Source organism: Zalophus californianus, chromosome 3, assembly GCF_009762305.2.
Source record: "Zalophus californianus isolate mZalCal1 chromosome 3, mZalCal1.pri.v2, whole genome shotgun sequence".
Taxonomy (NCBI): Eukaryota; Metazoa; Chordata; class Mammalia; order Carnivora; family Otariidae; genus Zalophus; species Zalophus californianus.
In genome coordinates this window covers 118286987-118311323 of record NC_045597.1, presented here as the reverse complement: position 1 = coordinate 118311323, position 24337 = coordinate 118286987, and the positions used below count along the sequence as shown (strand labels likewise).

General features: G+C 41.0%; 1 protein-coding gene across 1 annotated transcript in view; it reads right to left on the bottom strand.

The window, feature by feature from the left end:
* The window catches only part of FMNL2 (formin like 2), a 301761-nt gene that overhangs the window by 96711 nt on the left and 180713 nt on the right, over positions 1-24337 (bottom strand). The window contains 2 exon segments of the mRNA XM_027589168.2: positions 1515-1591; positions 7003-7083. Of these exon segments, the coding sequence (XP_027444969.2) occupies positions 1515-1591; positions 7003-7083 (158 nt within the window).

Sequence of the window (24337 nt, the reverse complement as noted above, 5' to 3'; positions counted from 1 at the left end):
TCTCGTTCCTGATCCCCAAATATTGGAAAGTATTTGAATTTCCCAAGCTTGGATGCCCAACTGTATTAAATCACCACCACTTTCACCCCCAAAAGACAAGCCTCATTGCTTTGATCCCAGAGCCCTGATTACCTTACTTCCTTTCCAGGAAAGAACTGCCAGATTTAACTACATAAGAAAAAGAACACAGCATTTTGAACCCCAGCACCTGGGCTGTACAGCCATGGACTTTGCAGGAGTCACTCACCTTCTCTGGTCCTGAATGCTTTTCATCTGTAAAATGAGGAACTGGGGAATCCTTAATTTCTCTTCCAGTTCTAAAACCATGTTCTAAAATCATGATTCTACGATCTACTGTTTGACAGCCCATTTTCTCAAAGTGATTATCAACTACAGAAATCAGTTATTTTCCAAAAACTTCATTCTCAAGGGGACATTATGTGCAAAGTTATCCTTTAGGAAATGAACATTCTCACCCAAGCTTCATCACCTATCAATAAGCCTTGCATATCCACAATTTAAAAAAGCTTATTCTGAGAAAACTGTGCAAATTAACCATTTTATTGGCTTATACCTAACACAGTCTAAAGTGGAAGTAAACTATTATTTATGTAGTATATTTATTTTACAGAATAATCTTTAAAACTATACTGTAACATACATACAAAACTTAATTTCCAATAGACCTGCAAAGAGTGTCACAGGAGAAAGTTCTGAAGGATCTAAAATCTACAGTCTTCCACCTGTTAAATTCAAAGAAAGTGCAGAGAGGCTAAATCACTTGCTGGATGTTCAATAGGTACTTTAGGGAGAATTAAAGCTATAAAATAGGAGATCTGGTATCCTTCTGCCATGGAGATAAACCATGTTATTCTAAGGTACTGTACAATTATGCCCTTCTAGGAGTAAGGGAGAATGTAATAAAGTTGTACTTGCTAGAGGCAAGCCGCATGAAAAACTCTTAGAAATGCTTAGCGTTGAGATCCCCCAAACTTTACTTTCTGGTGTGGATTTACACTCCTGGTCCTAAAACTTTGGGGATGCAGGACAAAGAGACTCAGAACAACTAAGTGCAATGAGGGGTGTAAGAGGACATCACTCCCGCTTCTCTTCCCTTCTGGAACTGAAGGAAGGACAATGAAGCTGCTTCAACTAACCGAGCTCGGAGAACTCCAGTGACGGCTAAGAGATCCTCCAGTATCTCAGAGTTCATTACTTGTTGGGAGTTCCTGATGTGCCAGGAATGGTTACGCACCCAAGAGACCAAGCACTATCACTGCATCCAAGCAAAGAATTTTAGGATTGTTATAAATAGCCCAAATCAAAAACTGTTCTGCTTCTACTGATAATTGTACAGTGAGCAATTCAAGTACCAACAAATGTTCCACCCATCTAAACCTCAGTCTCTTAACTTTTAATGATCAGCAAGGAAGCTTAATTCTTTGGATATGATTCAGTCACTTTGTAAAGTGTCCAAAAGCCTTAAAGCTAAAATGTTAAATAGGCACACTTACCCAATATGGTTGGTTCTTAAAGAAATTTCCAGTTCTCTTAGCACTTGTGTGGATTCCTGAACACGCCGTCTGAATTTCTAGAATTCAAGAACACATATTCTCACAAAACGTATTTTATCAACTTCTATAAGTGCCATTTGTAATGTTTACCCCAGTATGAAAATATCTCTGCTTTTAAAGTGGGCTTCTCTCTAAGTGAAATAAGCCAATCAGAGAAAGACAATTATCCTATGATCTCGCGGATATGTGGAATTTAAGAAACAAAACAGAGGATCATAGGGGAAGAGAGGAAAAAATAAAACAAGACGGAATCAGAGAGGGAGACAAACCATAAGAGGCTCTTAATCATAGGAAACAAACTGAGGGCTGCTGGAGGGGAAGGGGATGGAGGAATGGGGTGCCTGGTGCTGGACATTAAGGAGGGCATATGATATAATGAGCACTGGGAGTTACAGAAGACTGATGAATCACTGAACTCTACCTCTGAAACCAACAATACATTATAAGTTAATTAACTGAATTTAAATTTAAAATGTTAAAATAAATAAAGTGGCCTTCTCTCACCTTTCTTTTTGCAAAGGACACAAATTGTTCTTACGAAAATCAGCTTCTAAGAAAGGATTGGGAAAAATTTATTTCATGTACTAGGTGTCTTTGAGTAAGTAGACTATTTCTCCCTGCCCTACAACAATATTCACCAATATGCCTAAGTACTGCGGTCCCTAAGACTCCCCCGGCCCCAGTTTCAATGATTTGCTAAGACTTCCTCCTAGGACTTGGCATACAGTTGTTGTTATGGCTAAGATTTATTACAGCAAAAATACACAAGGCACAATCAACAAAGGGAAAGGTGCATGGGGTGAAGTCCGGAAGAAACCAGATACAAGCTTGCAATAGTCTCCTTTCTTAGAAGCTGATTTTCATGATAAGAACAATTTGTGTCCTTTGCAAGAGGAATCACAAACGATAGTATCTGTGAAATGCTTTCCACCAGGGAAGCTCATTAGAGACTCAGTGCCCTGGGTTTTTACTGGGGACTGGTCATTTTGGCATTCTCTGCCTAGCACATACCAGAAGTCCAGACTCCCCGCAAGCAAAAAGGCATTCAGCACACACCAAACTGTCGGCACAGTGCATCATTCTTCTCAGGGAAAGGTATGAACTCTCCTGAAATGCAAGTTCTCAGTTGCCAACGAAGAGCCACTCTGGCAAGCTGGCCTTTCTAAGGTAGCCATCTCAGGACAGCTATGTTAATTATTTTCTGCAGAACCATGTTAACATTTCCCAAAAATAAGCATTCAGAGTTACCTCTGCCCATGAGCCCTTATTTGGAAGGTCCCTCCTACTTTCAGAATGCCCTTCCTCATTCCCTGGCCCATCAAAATCCCACCAATCCTTCCAGAACTCCCTCAGGGCTTTCTTTCTTCAACGAATCCCCCTCTGGCAGTAAATGTATGCTTCTCTATCCTCTCAACTCTAAATGACCCCCACGTATCACTGGGTCATGATGCACATCGGTTCTCAGGAACACCATTTCTTCCAGAAACATTTATTTATAGTAACAAGTTTTAGGCCACTCTGGAAGTGGGACGTTTGATGGGCCATGCCTTCTAAGAAGAGTTCTACGCTCTCTGTGCTACAAAATCAAACCACCTGCATTTTACACGGTTTCCAAGAAAAGGCCATGAGAATTCCAGCTCAGGATATTAGGGACCCTTCTCCTCTGCTGCCACAATTGCAGTGGAAATGGAGTCATCCAGGTCCGAAGGTGAAGGCACCCAAGGAAAGGAAGGAATGGAGGAAGGCGGGGAAGGCAGGATGTGGGGTGTGGAGAGCCAGGCAGGCCCTGGTGTCCCAGTGAAGACTGGAACCCTGCTCAGCATGGGCGGCCTCCTGTCATCCTCTCCTCCCCCCACCCCCCGCAAACTGCCCCTTACCAAGGCCCCAGGGAAGCCAGCAGAGTCCCACAGTTTCCCCCTGGTTGCCATTCTTAAGGAACTCCAAAGACTTTCTCGGTTGTTAGAATCCAGGTAGCCAGATATGTGAAATTAAAGCATCCCCAATGCAAGGAAAAAAGAGCCACTACCCTCTTTTGTCAAGAAAGGAGGGGGTGGGGGGATGGGTTAGCCTGGTGATGGGTATTAAAGAGGGCACGTTCTGCATGGAGCACTGAGTGTTATATGCAAACAATGAATCATGGAGCACTACATCAAAAACTAATGATGTAATGTATGGTGAATAACATAACATAATAATAAAAAATAAATTAAAAAAAAAAAAGAAGAAAAGAAAGGCCTAAGAAATGACAGAAGAGTCGTGTATCCTTTGGAGGGACGTCCGAGCCCAGTGTCTCCCAAAGAGCTTTCCAGCAATGAGCACTGCTGATGAGGCAGAGTCTGGCCACACAACTGCTCCCGGGAGGCCGTTCCCATGTCAGAGTCACAGGTCTCGGACTTGCCTGCCACTGTGACCTTTAGAAAGCAGCTCAGTGTTCCCAGCTACGCCTCATACACAGTTCTGACTGGTTCCCAGTGGCCTTCGAGGGTCCTTAGGGGAAGGTCATCACGAGCCACAAAAGTACCCAGCATAGCACTGAAGGACACAACACGGTACAGAGGAAGGATCTGCTGAAGGACTAAGAGGCATATATCAAAACGGGGGACCTCGATCAAAACACTAGGTGATACCAAGAATGACACCAGGAGCAGAGAACATTTCTTGGGAGTCACTACACTTTTGCAGCTGCGAGATAACAGATAAAACCACACTGACTCTGCCCCTGTCTGATGTTCTCTCGGGAACTGTGCAATCTCCAGCAGGACTCGGAGCTATAAAGAAGCCTTGGCATCCACCTCGCTAACACATAAACAATGACTGCTAATGCTCTGCACTTCGGCAACGTATTCAGCATGCTTCGAAACCCTGCAAAGACAAACCACGTGCCTGTGGGGAGCCGCGACAAGGAGCAGGTACCATCAGCGAGCCATGTGCACCATCCTCCATCCCATAAAAGGCAGGATCCACGCAATAGGTTTCATTTCACAACCGCACTGCCTGCAGAGAACCCCCCTCCTTTCTTCACGGTCTGTATGTAGCCTTTTTCCTGGGCACATCCCCCCAGATCAGAGACTAGCACCACCTGGTATGCAATGAGGAGACTGCTTTGAAGAGTCCTGCTCACAGAGATATCTAATTTAGGCTCTTCCGTGCCTGCCCTCCAGGGGTTCAGATCTAAAACTATTTAGAAGAAAATCTAAATCGAATAAGCTTATATTCTTTTTAGACGACAGCAAATTAAATATCATCTATTCGATGTGTACAAAAGATAAATGAGTGAAAGGTATTCGAGGACTCCAGACACAGTGAAGGGAAGATGACTCAGCGTAGACTGGATTTGAAATCTTCCCTCTTCCCTGCCGCGGTATAACTGAGAATCTGAAACTCATTCTAATTGCAAGCGCTGCCTTACTCCAAGCAAAATTTCCTTTCTCTAGGCTTCAGTCGAACAGATCATTTCCTATTTTCCTATTGCCAGCTCCGGACAGAAATCTTACTACAGCAGAAGTGGTTGCTCCAACATCTTTTTTTTTTTCTTCTTGACGGAACAACTGACTTGAAAAACAAGGCAGGGACCGAACAAGGCCACTCAGAGGAACACACGCAGTCTGGGGCTGAGGGCTCACAAGGGAAGGTCAGCCCAAACAGATATCCTTGTCTTCTCCTCTGCTGCCATAATTGCGGTGGATATTTATTAAGTTATTTGCAATGGAGCAAAACTAAGCAGCTTATTTGTTTTACATCCTTTGCTTCACTGAGGAATAACTGTTCCAGAAGAGAACCGGAACTGTGCCAGGAGAAAGCCTCCTGTTCCGTCCAAGCATCTCCTCCTTACCGCACTTGGGGAAGGCCTCTGAGAAGCCTTCTCGGGGAGTTCTCTTACTCTCTCCTTTCTCCTAAGAGTCTGATGAATAGGGAGAGAACTGTGTGTGGAGGAACGCTCAGTCTGTGCACAAACACCGGCACTTCGACCGCACTCTGCTGCAGACGAGTGCGCCCAAGGCTGGGATCCAAGCGGTCCAGCCCGAGGGTTTCAAGTTGGGGGGATTTCTGAAAATATTTCTCAAGTAGAATCTTGCTGCTCCTTTAAAAAGAAACAGCCCCCAAAACCTCCTGGTTTGTTCTGAGTTGTGTTTGGGCCGGGGCGGGTCTTCATTTAACCCTCTGTAACCTGATGAAATTGAAGGCTGCCCTATCCTTGGAGAAGGAGACAAGAAAGAGGTAAGAATTGGGCGGCTGTCTCATTTAAGGGGCTGGCCAGAAGCTCTTTAAAGAAAAGAAACACGTGTGAGCCATATTTGTGAGGGGGCTATCATGATACTTCGACAGGTACATTCTTAGAAGAGGCTGCACCACAGTCAGGTCACACGTGTGAGGCCGACGGCCAAGTCGACAGCACACTGTCACCATCATCCCAGATGGTATTTCTTCTGCCCGTCTCGTGTTAGGCCCAGGAGAAAAGGCCAAGAAACTTCCAAAAGGAAGGAATAGCTGTTCTCATTTGCTTGCTTTTTTTTTTTGGATAGGGGGCAGTGAGACGGGGGTGGGGGGCACAGAGGAATATTTAGAGTAGAAGTAGAAGATAAAGATTTTTTTAAAAAATTTACAAGAGCCCTGGAGACAGTGGGAAACTAGGAAAAGTGCATCTTTCTTCTCTCATGAGTCACACCCTGAAACAACAGGATGAATTCAGCTCCAGTTATTTTTGCTGCAGCCTTGAAAGCAGAAGTTGTGGAAGGTCAACCCCAAAACAAGTGCTCTCTGGTGAAGGGCGCCCGTCCCCATCCTGAGCAAGGACAGCCTGGAGCTGAGACATCCCAGGACCGATCCCAGCCCGCAGGGCTGTGCCAGGCTACATGCTTTACCCCAAGGCATCAGTTTAAACCAATTGTGTGGCTGCACAAAGCACAGCTTGTTTGCAAAAGGAGAGAGTCAGTTGAGAATGGAATCAACTATTCTCTCCTTACCTTCTTGGGGCCAGGGGCAGGGTGAGGCCGGGGCGGGTGGGGGGGGGGAGCTGCTAAGAGCATCAACACAGGATGTGAGTGCACAGCTGGGATGACAAAGCCCCAGTGATTTTTCAAGGCCTCTGGAAACGCACCAAGGCATGAAAGACAAGTATTCCCTTTGCTAAGGCTGCTTTATCCAGGGGCCTGAACACCTCTGGGCTGGACTCACTGCCCTGTGTAACTGGAAATGGCAGTGACTCACTAACCATCAGAGGTACGTGACGCCCATCTTGGGAAAGCACTTTCAAACACATCCTTACACGAGAAGGATGGCTTTCTTCTTTGTTTTCTCATGGTGTCTGTCTCCCAAGACTGGTTTCCTGGAGGTTCCAGCAGAGGCTATAGTGCATAGGAAGGAAGGTCCCCTCCAGTGCACACTCAGGAGGAAGTGACAACAAAGAGTGAAAACAAATCCATCTTACCTTCCTGGTTACAGCTGGATCCAGATAGCCTTTGAGCTTTTGAATGTATGTATGGGGAGGATTCTTCACCTGGAATCGTTCCTGCAGGAAGCACAAAAGTAAAACGCATGAAAGCTATGAAGGCATGAGCGTTGGCCACACCTGACCCAGGGCTGACATGCTTCCACAGCAGGAGTGTGGCCCTGCAGATAATCTTTATGTATCTGCAGGGCTTGTGAATGGTTTTGAATCTTTATAGTGAATGTTATTATCCTTGCTTTGCAGAGGAGAAAAGCGAAGCTCCGAGAAATTCACTACTTCCCTAAGACACAGCTAGTCAGTGGTGCAAATGGATCTGAGCCTGCGTCTGCCCTACTCTGTGGTCTGTCCCACCATATCTGTGGGGCTCCGCGGCCCTCACTCCAGAACAATGCTCTACCCAACCCGCATCCACGGCCCCCTTCAGCAGGTCTTCAGTCCCCTGCATACTCTTTGGGTTGTCTTCAATGTGGGCAAATCCTTTTCTTTTGAATATTATTCTTCAAAAATACTGAAGCCTTGACTCAACTGGAAAAAAACCATTTGTTTCAAAAATGAGTAATGAGTCTAGGCGTGTGCCTATCTGTATGAGTGCAGGTATGTGATCATTAATGGGTCCTGAGGCTGTTCCCAGTTAGAAGACCCAGAAGTAATTTTAGCAAAGGCACAGTAACTGAAATAAGCATATTAAGACAAAATACACAACCCAGGGTGGTATTTGAATGTAAACCTGGGATGCGACCTGACAATCCGCAACACTAACAAGTCTTATGCTGAGGCTGTGCATGGAGGCACCACTTTGAGAAACTCATGCCCATGTGTATCAGGTTTTATAGACTATAATGTCCAAAGCAGCATAATAAGCAGTAGTAAAAAACTGGGTAAAACCCAAATGCCCGCAAACCATAAAATGGATAAGTGCTCATACTATGTTCATACAATGGTATACGCTATATTCCAATGAAAATGAACAAGATACACTGCATGTTTCTATGTGGATGGATCTTATAAACCTGATGTTAAGCCAAATAGAATGTGATTTCCTTTCTATGGATTCACAAGACAGGCAAATTAAACTTTAATGGTAGGGACACATACATAAGCCATTTTATTTATTGACACATACCTATATATCTAGGGAGTGGGGGTAAAGAGGATTATCATTAAAACAACAGAGGACTGAAGTGGGGGAAGGGAAATGCCCAGTGATCCCAAGAGGCCGCAAGGTTCTATTTCTTCATCCACAAGGTGGTTACCCAGGCCCTGGCTTTATCCTACTCATTATGTTTTTCTTAGGTTTCACAACTGTTTCTGGACCTATGCTACATTTCACACACACATACAAGTTTAAATGAATCCGCTCTAAAAGGAAAAAACTAAGATTTGTCATGAAATCAAAACCATTCTTATCAGGGTCTCTTCTATGCTTTTCTAGTAATTCTTTTGAACCTGATTATTGCTTATGCCACAAGGGAGTCTTTGAGTATTTCACAATATTGATAACTGGTCAGCATGTTTAAGTACGTGTTTATCCTCTACAAACTTGTATTTCTCCAACACAGGGAACCACAGCATCTTCCTGGTCCACTCAGGTCTTGCTTGCTTACAAATTTAGAAAGGCCAAAAGATCATCTATTATCAAAAAGATCAGCTTATTAGTGAAAACATACGCTTTGTTGTTTAAAATGCTTTAACATAGAAGGGACTTATAGTGAGACGCCTGTCTGTATTTCCCCTTTACTTAAAAATGATGAGGAATTTCATAGTTTATAAACCAAATCTCAACAGAGCTGTTAACAAAAGAGATCAGCCTATTATTTTTAATTTTTTTAAAAATTTTATGTATTTGAGAGGAGAGAGAGAGAGCATGAGCAGGGAAGAGGGAGAGGAAGAAGCAGGGTCCCCACTGAGCAGGGAGCCTGACTCGTAGAGATCCCAGGACCCTGGGATGATGACCTGAGCCGAAGGCAGACATTTAACTGACTGAGACACCCATGTGCCCCAGCATATTATTTCTATTTATTCCTCCAAATTTTGCAAGCAATTTCTAAATAACAATTCACAGATATTTGACATTTCTAATGCTACCAAATGGTCTATGTATAAAGCCCCCGCCCACTTTTATTTTAAATCACCATCACTTCAGGATCCAACTGCCACAGGACTTTAGCAATAGCCCAGCTGAAGACTAAAATAATCTCAAAAAACTCCAAAAAATGAACTGATAAGCTACCTAGAAGCCAGTTATTATTTCCAACCTTGCGTATGACAATAGCTATTAGACTATCAAGAAAACTTACACTTTTTTAAAAACACAATCCAGTTTTCCATATTTAAAATTCCTATGACCAGGGACAACCCAAACCGTGCTCCCTTCCATTACAGCCAACACCTCCTACCTCATAAAGGTCCCTAAAAATGAAACTCAGTGAATTTTAACTCTGGCTAATATAGTAGTTACTTGAAGACCTAAACTTGAATCTGCCAACAGTTGCTGAAAGACATCTATGATTGTTGTTTTAGGCAATGTCTTCACAACAGAAGAGCTAATTTATTATAATAACGAAATCTGGGGGCGCCTGGGTGGCTCGGTTGGTTGAGCGTCTAACTCATGAGGTCATGATCTCAGGGTCATGAGATCAAGTCCCACGACAGGCTCCACTCTGGGTGCGAAGCCTGCTTAAGAGTCTCTCTCCCTCTCCCTCTCCCCCACCCCCGCCACATGCCCCCACCTCAACAAAATAAAACAATGAAATCTGGTTCCCTAGCACATATAACAGGCTGGAATTCACTCAGTGAATCCCATTTTTGACCATCAAGAAATGCACCTTTCTTCATTTCCTACTCAAGACTGTCGTGACCCAGGGGGCTTTTTCTCAAATATATACATTCATTGGTCCTCTAAGTTTTTCCTTTTAATTATTCCCCTGAAATTACAGACAAAGTCTACACTACAACTAATACATACTTTTTCAAACGTGCTTATCAAAATTTGCTGTTGTTTTAGTCACATTTTTCACTTGTCTGAATAACTTAATAATGTATTTCCAAAAACAGAACATGAAGAAGCCTGACGCTTCACAACACAGTAAGTCTACATTATATCTACTACTCAGAAAACTGAGCCTAGCCTAAGGCTTTAAATAAAATTGGTATGGAGAAAGAATACAAAAGTTCCTATCATCTCCCTAAAACTTGGGGTTGTTCATCTAATCTCAAAAGGAGCTACTGTTTATAAATTCAGTATCTGGCTCATCAAACCTTTTCTTTCTGTGTCTTCAATACGGCCATTTGGACAATAGAAACATTTGGGAGAACACACTGGAGAATGTCAGCACCTTGCCAAAACACATTCACTTTGAAGGACTTTGAAAGGATTACTGGCATCATATTTATTTAAATTAACTTTTTTTTTCCTCTATTAGAATTTTAGATTTTGCACTGAAACCCGTAAACGCCTTGGCTGGCAGTTTTCCATCATCCTCACTTCCAGATCTGCTGCATCTCACAGGCTATTTTCAATAACTAGTTATGTGCTTGCTCAACATCATTGACGTGAGTAGTTTAATTAAATGAAGTCCTCAACTTGAGTCCCACCGTACAGAACTATTATTCTTAGGGATAAAAAATATTCTCTAATCATGGTGACTTGTCAATGTGAATTGATGTCATTTGGAAGAACTTTTGAAATACAAATTTCCTTCTAAACGTGTCATCATACAGCATCCCATCACCCTGCCCTCCTGCCATTTAGCTCTTTTAAAAAAAATTTTTAAGATTTTTATTTATTTATTTTTGAGAGACAGACAGACAGACGGGGAGGGGGAAGAGCAAACATGAGTGGGGGGTAGGGGCGGAGGGAGAAGCAGACTCCCCACTGAGCCAAGAGCCTGATTCGGAACTCGATCCCAGGACCCTGGGATCATGACCTGAACTGAAGGCAGACGCTTAACTGACTGAGCCACCAAGACGCCCCTGCCATTTATCTCTTTGTGTGATCAAACTTTCCTCATGAAATGTTTCTGGATGGGAAATGACAATTGCTCTGGGGTGTTCAATCCTTCTCCATAAGCATTCAACGCAAAGAGCCCAAAGTTATTTCTTCACCTTCAGGGCACTAGCCCACAGACTGCACTGGGTTAGGTGTGGGAGGGAATAAACCCAGGATCACAGACTCTTTTTCCCCCAAGGAAAGGCAGAGAGCCACACATGCAGCACTTCATTTGGAGGTATCTGTAGTCTTGGAAGCTTGACCACCCTACATTCTCCTACACATCGATCCTGAGAGCTTGTTTGGAGGCTATGGCAAGGGTGTGCAGCTACTACACACCCCTGATGGAAGAAAGGTACTCCTCTATCAGGGAAGGTCCTACTCTTAGACCAAGAGTGCAACTTACAGGGGAACACACAAGGTGTGGTAAGGGATCAATGGGGTGACATGGCGCAGGCAGGTCACCCTCCCATCTGATAATCATAGAATCTTTATTAAGCTGCAGTGTCGATTGCCAGTATTTCATTTTAATGAATCAGACTCTTAGAAATCAATTTCTCTAGTAATGATCTGAAAATTTCTTCTCACTGCTAAAAACGACTTCATTAATGCCAGCCCAAGAACACAATCACCTTTCCATCCAGGGCAGCACTTTTTGTTTTTCAAGCATTATTCACTTACCTTTGAGTGACACTTTACAGTTTACCATATTCTCTAGACCTCTTTTTTTTTTTTTTAAGATTTTATTTATTTTATTTGACAGAGAGAGAGAGAGAGAGAGAGAGAGAGAGAGAGAGACACAGCAAGATAGGGAACACAAGCAGGGGGAGTGGGAGAGAGAGAAGCAGGCTTCCCACTGAGCAGGGAGCCTGATGCAGGGCTCGATCCCAGGACCTGGGATCATGACCTGAGCCGAAGGCAGACTAACGACTGAGCCACCCAGACGCCCCTCTCTAGACCTTTTAACTCACTCAAGCCTCTCTATCCAGGAGGTAGAGATCACCTCCATTTTATAGATGGGGGAAGTGAACTGTGAACTTCAGAGATGAAATGATTTGCCTTAAGTCAGACACACACACACACACATCAAAAATTCAGACTCGAGCTTTCTGACTCTCTGATCCTTGTTCTTTCTACGACATCATAATAAGTGTGCTCATCTTGCTTTTGATAGAATAAAAGCTCTTAAAAGGGTAGGAACATGTTCTATTTTTCTTTGAGTTCCAGTATATACAGAAGAACACTTGGCACACAGTCCTTAATAATGTCCAAGGAATTAAACTTCTTCTAGATGTCATAGACAAGTCACATCTCTCATAAATTAGGGGTAAGTTTTTCAAGTTTAAAAGCAAGCAAAGAGATTGTCAACGCTGTCCAGGGCATACGTATGTGCTAGATATAAATTAGCCAAACTCATGTCACAGCTAAAGGACATCTGCTGATAAGCCTACCATGTTGAAGATATCTGTATGGTATCTCTCCTGGTTCTGAAACTGCCCTAGTGACTTCCATAATTACACATTTCTCACTAACTCAGTCTACCAAAACTTATGCTAGCGAGGCTCCCCCCTCCCCTTGCTGGCCACCACGAAGGCTACCCTGCCATGCAGAGGCCTGCCCTGCAGATAAGGAAAAGACAAAGCATTTACTGGATTCCACTTAATGACTCGGGTTCAAGTCTACTGCAGCCCAAATTGGAAAACCAGGCCATTTTTAAAGGAACTTAATGAAGGGGCTGGGACAGGGAGATACTGGGTTAATTAGGTAAGTCACAGTTAATGGAACTCATCAGTTATGCTGCAACATGGCCTTTCTCATCAGACAGGCAGGCAGCCTTAGGTTCTAAGCAGTTCAACTGTTTCTTTGGAGGCTTCCTCCATGCCCTCCTTTCTCCACCTAAATCTAATACAGTTTGTCACTGCAAGGCTTTCCGCATAAAAGTTTGGAACTGGGCACTCCACTCATCCAGCAAAAACCTTTCTGAACCTTGGAATCCTCTCAATCCATGTGTATAATTACATGAGAGATTACTTGAGGTTAATTTGGTGTCAGCTGGACTCAGGACAAGCATGTTACAAGCATTTCCGCTCCATAAATTGTATTTGGAGAAGCAGCTCCAAAATCAAACAGAATTTCAGTCAAGTTTATCTTATACCTTAATATTCTGAGGTTAAAGGAAAGAAATTATAGCACGACATCTGAAAATCCAGGAAATCTCTGGTAAATGGAACAGCTCATGGGGGGACACACTGACCGCTGAGTTTCTCCCCCCGTTTGGGACTGTCACAGGGTCACTGGCTCTGGTTCAGCAGAGCTACCAAAATTGCTCAAACACCCTCACGGATGATTTAGATGTCACCATCATTATGCCATTATTAATGTTTTATTATTCTGCCCCTGCAATAATTTTTAGATAGTGAAAATTCTAAGGACTTTGCTCTTGTGCACATAAGCTCGCTACACTTGATTTTTCTTCCTAGAAGCTGCAAATAGTTGGGCTTCGTTTCCCAAGGCTGAGTCAGCAAACTGTGGTCTCCAAATGAGCTATAATCAGAACGAGTATCATTGCCATTAGTGTGTACTAATTTGCAGCATTTAGCTTGGTGCTAAATGCTCTTCAGAGCTCTGTTGACAGGAATAATCCAAGTCCTCAAGGGGTTTACCCTCTAAAAAGGATAATGCTAACACAAGTGCACAGGGAGAATAAAAGACGAAAATAAAACACCACATTAATATTATATATAGACAGAAATGAGTTACATAGTACAGCAGAGGCCAAGAAATAGTGCATGTATGTATGGGAGGGGCGGGGGGAGGGGGGGGACGAGAGTGCCAAGGCCTGAATAAGCAAGAAGGACTAAGGTAATCGTAACGTCTCAGCTCTCACAGGGCCAACGATTTATACAAATAAAAACATCTACACAAATAGATCTAGACTCCCCAAGAAACAGAGTACCAGAGTCTCCAAGGAAATGCATATTCCACGTTTCCCCCCTCAAAAAGACAAATTCGGGAACTTCAGAAAGGCTGCCAGTCTCTCCTCCACTACAGAAAGTATGGGTATGAAGAAAGAGGACAATTGAGAGCAAATGAGGAAAAGTTATTAAGACTCTAGCTACTTAAAATAATAGATGGCCAAGAAAGCAAGTTCAGATGAGAGTCCAGTTTTGTAACTGGACTAACCCCTACCAGAGCCAGCGAGTGTGCACTGCGACTTAGAGGGCCCCTGGGGTTAGTATTGGGTGAAAACATTTGCTAAGGAAGCCCCCTTGCCTCTGAACACCTTAAATCTTGCTATCACAAGTAGGTCTCTATTTCCAGGCACTAACCTGAAAATTACTAAGGTTAAAAAAAAAAAAAAAGTTTTTTTGATCATTTTATTATTTCATTCATCCAGAACACGTTATGCAAGACACTGTGTAGAAAAAGGGACAAAATGAAACAAATTCATTCTAAAGCACTAAATCTGATCTGGGAGACACAACCGACATCACTGTAATACGATGCGGAATATGCTAAGAGCCATGTGATCCTCTGGAAGTTCAAAGAAAGGTAAGGCTCCTTGCAACGGAGAAGATCAAAGGAACTTCCCAGGAGAAAGTGGTTTTTGAATTGGGTTTTAAAGGGCAGGCAGTGTATAGATATCCTGGGTGGGTGTGAGAGGCAGGAGACAAGAGGAGTTTTCCAGATGGGGAACATGGGGAATGTGCTACTAACTTCAATGGGTTTAGCTGGGTTCCAGTAATACAGTTTAAGAAAGACAATGGCACAAGAATCTAACGGCTACCTTGGAACAGACAATGGTGGATGTCAAATAAAAGCTAACAGGTATAAGAGAACAGAAAGTTAATACGGTGTTTTGAATAGTGGAGGAACATACAATGAATACTGTGTAAGCCTCCCTTCTCCATCCCCAACTTTCAAAGTTGGCCATTTCTGTGCTAGACTTGAAAAAATCAGCATGCCAGATTCATTCCACAGCCATAGTTTCTTGGAGAGCCTTGAAGCATTCTTCAGCTCTGAATATGAAATCATTTTCCTGGTCGGAGAGGACAACTTTCCAAGTGTTCCATTACAGCTCTCAGACTGAAAATAACTTTTGATGAGACCTGTCCAAATAATTTCCTTTATTTAGACTAGCAAAAGTTTCTTCTAGTTCAACAAGTCTTTCCTCAAAAAAACATCCCATAACTCACTCCCTAATATATAATATTAATTGGGCTTATTTAATCCTATTCACAGTTCTCATTTTTCCCAATTTAGAAATGGTTTTAATTGAATTTGTTAAGAAGGAAGGTCATGCTTTTACCAAAGTTTACTGTCTAATGTTATCCTAAGGAAATACTGAACCACGACTGTGCCTGACATGTAGCAGTGTTTAGTAAGCAGGGTTGTTGCTGCTACTGAGGATCTAAGGACTAGGGTAGAGTGATGGATGGTTGGATTTATACTGGAAAACCTTTAGTATCATCTTCAAATCTTCATTCTCTACCCTCATGAGCCAAAGCTTTCTCTTCTTTTAGCTTGGCATTTCTTAAAATATATACTACTAAAAACCAGCGTCTAAAGCCATTGAAGATGCTTGTTAAATTGCAAACATTCTCCTGATGCAATTCCAAACACTCAAAAATCCACATTTTCTTAAATTCCCCAAATAGGTCCTTCTGTACACTAACACTAATTAATCACTGCTTTAGAGTGTAGTTCCTACTTTGGATACCTAAACCCCTCTTGGTCTACAAAGAGAATGTGCATATTGCTGTTAGGCAAAGACTTTGGAACATTTTCACTTAAAGATACAGACTTACATTATAAAACTATAGTTACAATCTACGATTTCATGAAAATTTTACAAAATCCCTGGGGCGTATTCTTCGTCTAAAAAATGCAAGGGGTACAAACAAGTTTCATTGTTTTTTCATCTGAAAAATGAGGATATGAAAACCTTTCTCCCCCACATACTACATAGTCCAGAAACCTTACTTAAGGATGCCTTCCCAAACAAGATGAACATACTGAAAAGCTTTTAAAAGTCTCCAGAGTTAACCATGTATCATACAAATAAAACATGAGGGAGGAAAAGAAAAACAACAAAGTCCTGATCCCTGGGGGGGGGGGGGGGGGGGTAGAGAAGCAGGAGCTGCAGCCTTTGATGTCTTGCAGAAACCATTAGGTATTTCAAGATTTAGATAGGAGTACTAGTATTTTTCAATCACTCAAGAATTTGAAAGAATGGTAAACCCTTTTTTTAATTATTATTTTTAAAAATATTTTAAAGTTTTTATTTAAATTCCACTTAGTTACCATACAGTGTACTATTAGTTTCAGGTGTATAATTTAGTGATTCAACACTTCCATACATCACCCAGTGCTCATCACAAGTGCCCTCCTTAATCCCCATCACCTATTTCACCCATCCCCTGGTGACCATCTGTGTGTTTGTTATAGTTAAGAGTCTGGTTCTTGGTCTGCCTCCCTCTTCCCCCTGCCCCCTTTGCTTCTTTATTTCCTAAATTCTATGTATGAGTGAAATTCTGTCTTTCTCTGACTTATTTTGCTTAGCATAATACTCTCTAGCTCCATCCATGTCATTGCAAATGGCAAGATTTCATTCTTTTTATGGCTGAGTAATACTTCATTACACACACACACACACACACACACACACACACACACACACACACACACACACACATTAAGAACAGCAAACTCTTATGTTACAGATTTCTGCCTACAGTTATACTAATTGGATTCTCTGAAATTTCATGTGCCCCAATTCAAACAGTGTGCAACCACATGGTTACAAAGTTACACGGTCCCGAGAATCTCAAGAGGTGCTTGCTGCAGTGAATGAATTGTAATATTTGCAAAGGGTATAACTTACGGCAGGAAACCCTCAAAGCAGATGGCTCAGAAAGAGGTGGAGAAGGAAGCTGCCTTCCACTGAAGTCGACACATGTTTGATACACACAAGGAAAGCATCCTTATGAACAGAACATAAGGACTGAAAATTGGGAGTAAAGTCATTAGGTCTTAATCATGCCCTTACCACCTGCTTTCATTTACCTTAGGCATAGACTTAACCCTAAGAACCAAGCTCAGAATACCTAAACTTCAACATTTACACATGACTAGTGTTTACAGTAAGAAACCATTAAGGTAGTGTCCAATTATGGAACTTGGTTTTGAAAATGCCATGACATACCATAAGCCACCTTTCTCCATATGGGTATCAATGAAGCAGTAGGAGGTTGTTTAAAAACAGTATCTCTCTAGGAAAAACCGCTGTAAACTTATTTTCTAAGTGCGTCACTCAAAATAGCACTAAAGATCATGATATACTTAGGGATAAATCTAAGAATACAGTGAAAACCTCAAAATATTTCTGTGAGATATTAAAGATCTAAATAAACAGCAACATCACGTTCATCATCCAGAAGAATCAATACTATTAAGATGTTAGTTCTCTTGACATTCATCTACAAAATCAACACAACTTCAGTCAAAATCCTGGAGAGTTTTTCTTAGAAACTTACAAGCTGATTGTAAAATTTATATAAAAATGCAAAGGAATCAGAGTAGCCAAAATAATTTTGTGAAAGAACAAAGTTGGAGAATTCACACTACCTGATTTTAAGACAGTAATCAAAACTGCCATATTGACAACAGGTAGAAATAAAGATCAGTGGAACAAAACAGAGAGTACAAAAATAGGACCATACACATATGGCCAATTGGTTTTTCAAAGATACCAAGGTAGTTCATGAAAAAAGAATAGTCTACTCAACAAATGGTACTTAAATGGATATGCATATGGGGGGTGGGGACAGCGAATCTCCAGCCTTAACTTAACCCATGTACCAAAATTCACTCAAAATAAATCACAGACATGACATACAACTAAACCTTTACAATTTCTAGAAGAAAACATGGCAGAGATAACCTTTGTGACCTGAGTTTGGACAAAGACTCCTTAGACAAGCCACAAAATACTGGAATCACTCAAAAAATACAAGATATCCAAATCCAACTTCATCAGAAAACCTTTCTGTCTTTGAAAAACACTTTATGAAAATTGTCAAGACACAAACTAAGAGAATATTTGCAACATATACATCTGATAAAGATCTGGATCCAGCATATATATTTTTAAAACACTATAGTTCAATAATATAACAATCCAACTTTTAAAGATAGGCAAAAGATTTGAACAGATCCTTCAACAAAGACACACAAATAACAAGCACATAAAAAGATGCTCATCATTAGGGAAATGCAAATTAAAACCAAAGTGAGATATCATTATATATCCATAAAAATGAGTGGAATGAATGACTGATAATACCCAATTGTTGGTAAAGGATTTGGAGCAACTGGAACTCTATTACATTGTTGGAGGGAATGCAAAATGGTAGAGCCACTTTGGAAAACTCAATTGGTGAACTTTACTACATGTAAACCATATCTCAGTAAAGAAGATCAAAAAACAGTATCTCAAAGTAATTTCTTTAAATTCATTGTACTTGTTACTGAGCACAGCTTTCTTCTTAAAAAGTTTGATATTTTGTTCATTCCACTTGCCCAAATTAGAAAGAAATCCACAAGCCAAATATGTAGTCAACTTCATCAGCCAACACTTTTGCAAGAAATAAAGCACTCCAAGGGGATCCTGTAAACCTCTTAGTTTTATAATTTCCAAAACATTTATATCATAAATTATTCATAAAGATTTAAAAATTCTGCAATATGTGTCAGTTTTCACCCAGCTCTAAATGTACCTCCATACCTCAAACCATTACTTTATCTTCACTGTTATTTCGTGAGATTTTAATCCACCATCTTCATCCAACCCTCCCTACCTCTCCACACCCAACACATATCCCAGTTTCCTAGACACAGAAGTATTTTACCTTTTAAGATATGAAAACAAATACAATGCGTGCTAACAACCTGAAAACTGAATCTTAAAATCAAGCTTTGGTTGGCTATTTTATGGTTTGTCCTTAGATCTTCTGTAATTTCAGTTTTAACGTAACATAACACACACACACACACACACACACACACACACACCTTTCTATAATCAACATCATGTCTTTCTTTGCATCCTCAGATCACAAGATTAAGCCAAAAGTAGTTTCAACCTGTGATCACATGGTCAAAATTAATCATTAGATCAAGCTCTCCGACAAGACTTGACCAGACTGGACTGAGTGGGAGGTGGAAGCAGGTCCTTTGAAATTGGTCATTGCTGGGGATACTTGCTGGATGTGACAGATACAGAAACACAGTACCCAGTCTATTACAAATGTTCACTCCACAGGGTTTTAGATGAGACTTGGGAAGTTACATCTGAAGCTATGAGCACATACATCAACAGCCAAGGAGCTGTCTCAAAGTTCTTGTGAAGAGAACTAGTAGTGGCTTTAAGGGTAACCAGCATCTGCATAATGATGGTTATTTCTAAAACCCAAAGATGCTACTGCAAGCCACGGTCTAGTCCACCATGTGGATATAGAATACATGCGGTCTCCGCCCCTAAACACAGCTGTTTTCCTTACAAAACCTGAACCATATTTCTACTTTTTTCCTTCTCTCCCTGCACTCCTAGCACCTACAGTCTAATGAGAAATCAAAACCAATTTGTATTTCTATTATTTCAGTGAAATCATTCAAATGCTGTTTTACTACTATCACATAAAGACCGGACAGACACCTTAATTCCCCCAATTACTTCAAAAAATAACTTCTTTTAAAACACTTACGTCAAGGTTCATCGAGATCTGCCATGAATGCTACAGATGAGTAGGGGATAATATATGGGCTGAAAGCTCTCTGCTATACACTCAGTCTTTCCAGAATTTACTTTGAAGGTGATGTGTTTGTTTTTTTTTTTTTGTCAATCTCCTCTTTTAAAAGATTCAGCATTGTGTTTTCTGAACCCCTATGGTCCTAGCATCTAGCAAATCACTCTTCTCATTGTGTTCTCATTGAATCATTTAATTAATGAATGGATTGATAAAAAAGAGCCGCAATCATACTACAATCCAGGTCCTCCTGGCACTTTTTTCAAAAAAACTTTTCCAAACCATTAGGTACTTTTTAGAACACAGAAACTTTCACAAATTTTTTTAGTGTCCATTTCAACAACTTGTTGGATAACTTCCAGAAAGCTGTTTGACTTTTTTGTGTGTGAAAAGTTAAACACACAGACTTCCACAGCAAAGATTATGAGTCAAATGTTCAGGTGTTAAAACCATGCAGAGTTGTATTTGTGTTACCTACTAGAAATTCTTGGCTAATACACCTTAATAGGTCACTTAAATTATTATCTAAAAGATGGTGTCAAAGGTCAACTTCAGTCTATCCATGTACATCATTAAATTGGCTATACGATTTTTCATGTCCTATAACAGCATTCCCAAGTTTACAAAAGATGCTCATACAATACAATTCACCTCACACAACATAATGGAGTTGTCTAAGAACTCTGGCAACTAAGTAATTTTAAGGGGGAGGAGGGCAGGAGTGACGGGGAGAATCTACAATTCCATTTCTTTACAAGGCAAGAAGGCAGGTAATAGGATGTTCATTTTGACAGAAAAGAACCTAAAAGCTTGAAATCAGACTGAACCTTCGGTTCCTTATCTTGGCTGTTGATGTCGAACAGCCCTTCTAATAGAGCATTTGTATCAAGCTGCCAAAAAGGATTAGTTTAAAAAAGGAGTAACTCATCCCATCTTTAGCCTACATTCTCCCCCATTTTCTGCCCCCCTCTCAATCCCCATCGGATAGGCCAGCATGAACCCCATTACAAAAACCATCTGACGAAGAGAACCTCTGGTAGTGGGAAGAGGTAAACCCCCTTCTAAGGTTCAGATTCAATTTTCCACAACTCCAGGGATATGAAATGTGAGACAGTTCAACATACAGAGAGTTGGCATCTGATCCTCTGATTGCTTCTCCAGTGTTTTAGAAGCAAGGAATCAGAAACCCGGCGTGACTCTTAATGGAAGGGAAACTTTGCTTTCAGGAGGGAAACTGAAAGAAACTTGCTTTGTTTTTAACAGCAACTAACTCAGTACCTTTCCTCAGATTTGGAGACTTTAAGAAAAGGAAGACAGTCTCTTTAAAATCTCAAGCAGAATATAGCCCAAAGATAAAATGCTGTTTGTTTTAAAGCTGGCAAAAATACATGTCCTACAGCCAGTTCCTGCTGGGCACACTGCTGGGACTCAGAACAAATAAACTGGTACCAGGGACCATTTGACTCAAACAATTTTCCATACGTGAAGTATTACATGAGGTACCTGTTTTGGGAAAACTCAGATCCATAGTCTCTCAATTTTCTCTTTGCTTTCCCCTGTCTATACTACTAAATGCTTTTCAATGAATAAATTAATGAATACATAAATACAAACAAATTTTAATACTACCTACAACCTAAGATAAGTGAAACTATCAGACTATCAAAATTGATAACCATGGCAGAGACCAGCATTTATGAGGCCTGTTTTTTCTCTGTGCATATTCATCTAGGCTACATTTTGCATCCCCCTTACAGGCCTAGCCTATGAAGTAAGCCTGCATGTGACTCAGGCTACTTCCAAGCCTGGTTCAGGAAACCTCCCAGGTGTATGTGCGTGCATGTGCATGTTTGTTCTTCCTTTGATTGGAGACCACCTCAGGGCAAAGCTGAAGCTGTATGCTAAAAATAGCTTCAGGGATGCCTGGGTGGCTCAGTGGGTTAAGGGGCTGCTTTTGGCTCGGGTCATGATCCCAGGGTCCTGGGATCAAGTCCCACATCGGGTTCCTTGCTCAGCAGGGAGTCTGCTTCTCCCTCTGACTGCCGCTCCCCCTGCTTGTGTGCTCTCTCTCTGGCAAATAAATGAATAGAAAGAGTTTCACCTCGCTCCTTGATTAACTGGGTAGAATTTAACTCTCAATGGCCAGTACCAGCTTGGACTGTCACATGAATGTCAAGATTATGCAAATCATTACACATCTTGGTATATGTAGTTGTTGGAATGGTGGCCCCCCAAAAAGATACATCTATGTCCCCAACAAGCGAATGCGACTGTATTTGGAAAAAGGGTCTTTGGAGATGTAATAAATTAAGGACCTTGAATGAGATCACCCTAGCCTATCCAGGTGAGCCCTGAATCCAATAAGTGTCCCTATGAGACACAGAAGAGAAAAAGTAGACAAGGGGAGAAAAGAAGAAGCCACGTAAAGATGGAGGCAGAGGCTATAGTCCTGCAGCCACATACCAAGGTCAGCCTATGAGCCAAAGGGAGCTGGGAGAAGCAAGGAATGACTCTCCCCTAGAGGCTTGGGCGGGAACAGGATCCAGCTAACACCCTGATTTCAGACTTGCGTCCTCCAGAGCCGCAAGAGAGTGTTTTCTATTGCTTTAAGCCACCAAGTTTGTGGTCATCTGTTACAGCAGCTGCAGAAAACTAACACAGCACCTTTTAAATGGTATCCTATTGTTACTTTAACTTAAACTGGAAGTTCCTAACAGAAAAGTGACTTAAATCAAGTACTGAGTACATCTTCAATAGGATACATTCAGGGGACACAAAACTGCAAAAGAAAAAATAAGTAATTTTAGTTACTAATGTCTTAGTGATGATATGGGTGTGTTATTTTGAAACCTTTTTATATTATAGGAAAAGAAATAAATTACATTTATGTTAGAAATCCAACAATTCAATGTAAAAGTGGTAATTATAAAATCAAAAATTAAGTAAATTAATATTAAAAAATTGACTTGGAAATATCAATATGAACTCATATTTTTTACACATTTTATTCAAGGTGCAGATACTTAAACTGAGAAGGAGATTCACCCAGCGGCTGTGATGGCCACTAGCTCTCACATCCTCCCCTCTAATACCTACCCCACCCCCAACTAAAAAGAATAGGGCTCCTCAAAGAAACGTCTTATTCTAGGGTCCAGAGCGAGGAAGGTGCAAGTTAAGCCAAAGAGATGGGTTGTGAACCATAAAACAAGCTCTCAAAGCTTAACAAAGTCTCATCAAAAGGGTGCAGAAACCAGCTTGAAAGGGTTCTCATACATCAAAGCACTGATAGTGTGAGCTTCAAAATATTAACATATTAATTGAAATATACAGACTGTGAAAATCCATGAGTTCACAATGATACTCTTGAGGAAGCCAGAGAAAACTCATTTGCCATACCTTTTGAGGTATCCTTTAAACTCAATCTGTACTCCAAACAATGGCAAAGGGAGAGAAAGAATTCTAGGAATAATTATATTCCAGGGTAAACCAAGACCCAGTTGAAAGCTCTAGTTGCTGGCTTAATGTAGAAGGGAAATGAAATTATAAAATCAGCTCTGTGCAACTCCTCCGGAAACTGATTCAGCAGAAGATTACCAATTGGTTTTAAACCCACCAGGCACAAGGCTGGTAGGTAATGAGACAAACAGTGCCAAAGGAACACACAACAGATCCCTTTCGGCTTAAGGGGAAAAGCACAGTTACACTATTGACCAATGTTATCTAATAGTGAGACATCAGACATCACATGTCTCCTGTGATATTCTAGAAAAATATATTCAACATCAATCTATCATGCTTTTACATCTAACTTCTAGTGAACAGAAAATTCAGGAGAGTTCAGACATCTCTAGGAAACAATCGGGTAAATGCAGAAAACAAAACACTCTGCAAGACAGCCTGCCTAGTTGCCTCACTATATAAGCATCATGAATAAAAGTCTGTTCTAGATTCAAGGAGAATTAAAGAACCTAACAGCCAGATGCAATTTGTGATCGATACTGGACTAGATTCTCATGTGAACAAAGGAGGTGGAAAGAGCACTATAGAAAATTGGGAAATATGAACTGAGCAATAGATGGCATAAAGGAATTATTATTCATGTTAGTTGTGATGACTTTATTGGCTATAAGAGAAATTCTTTTTATAAGATACACAGTGAATTTTCTAACAAGAGAAAAACCACAAAATAAAATACCAAACAAAAAAATCAGACTAATGCAGAGCCAAAAGAAAGATTACATAGAGGACGAAGACCACGTATTAAAATAATAAAAGACAACTAAGGGTTTGGAAGAGAACTTTAAAAGAATTACACAGATCACAAAAACCTAGTAATGATTTTAAATTAGATAGCATTTCAACATACCAGTTAGGGAAATATGGTAAAAATTCAAACAATTTTAAGGTCAAACAATATTAAAGAGAGTAAAAATATCAGCTAGGCAGAGGACTGAATAAGGGGTAGGGGGTAGAGAAATGGCTGTCTGCTAACCCAACAGCTGGTAAAGCCACAATAAAG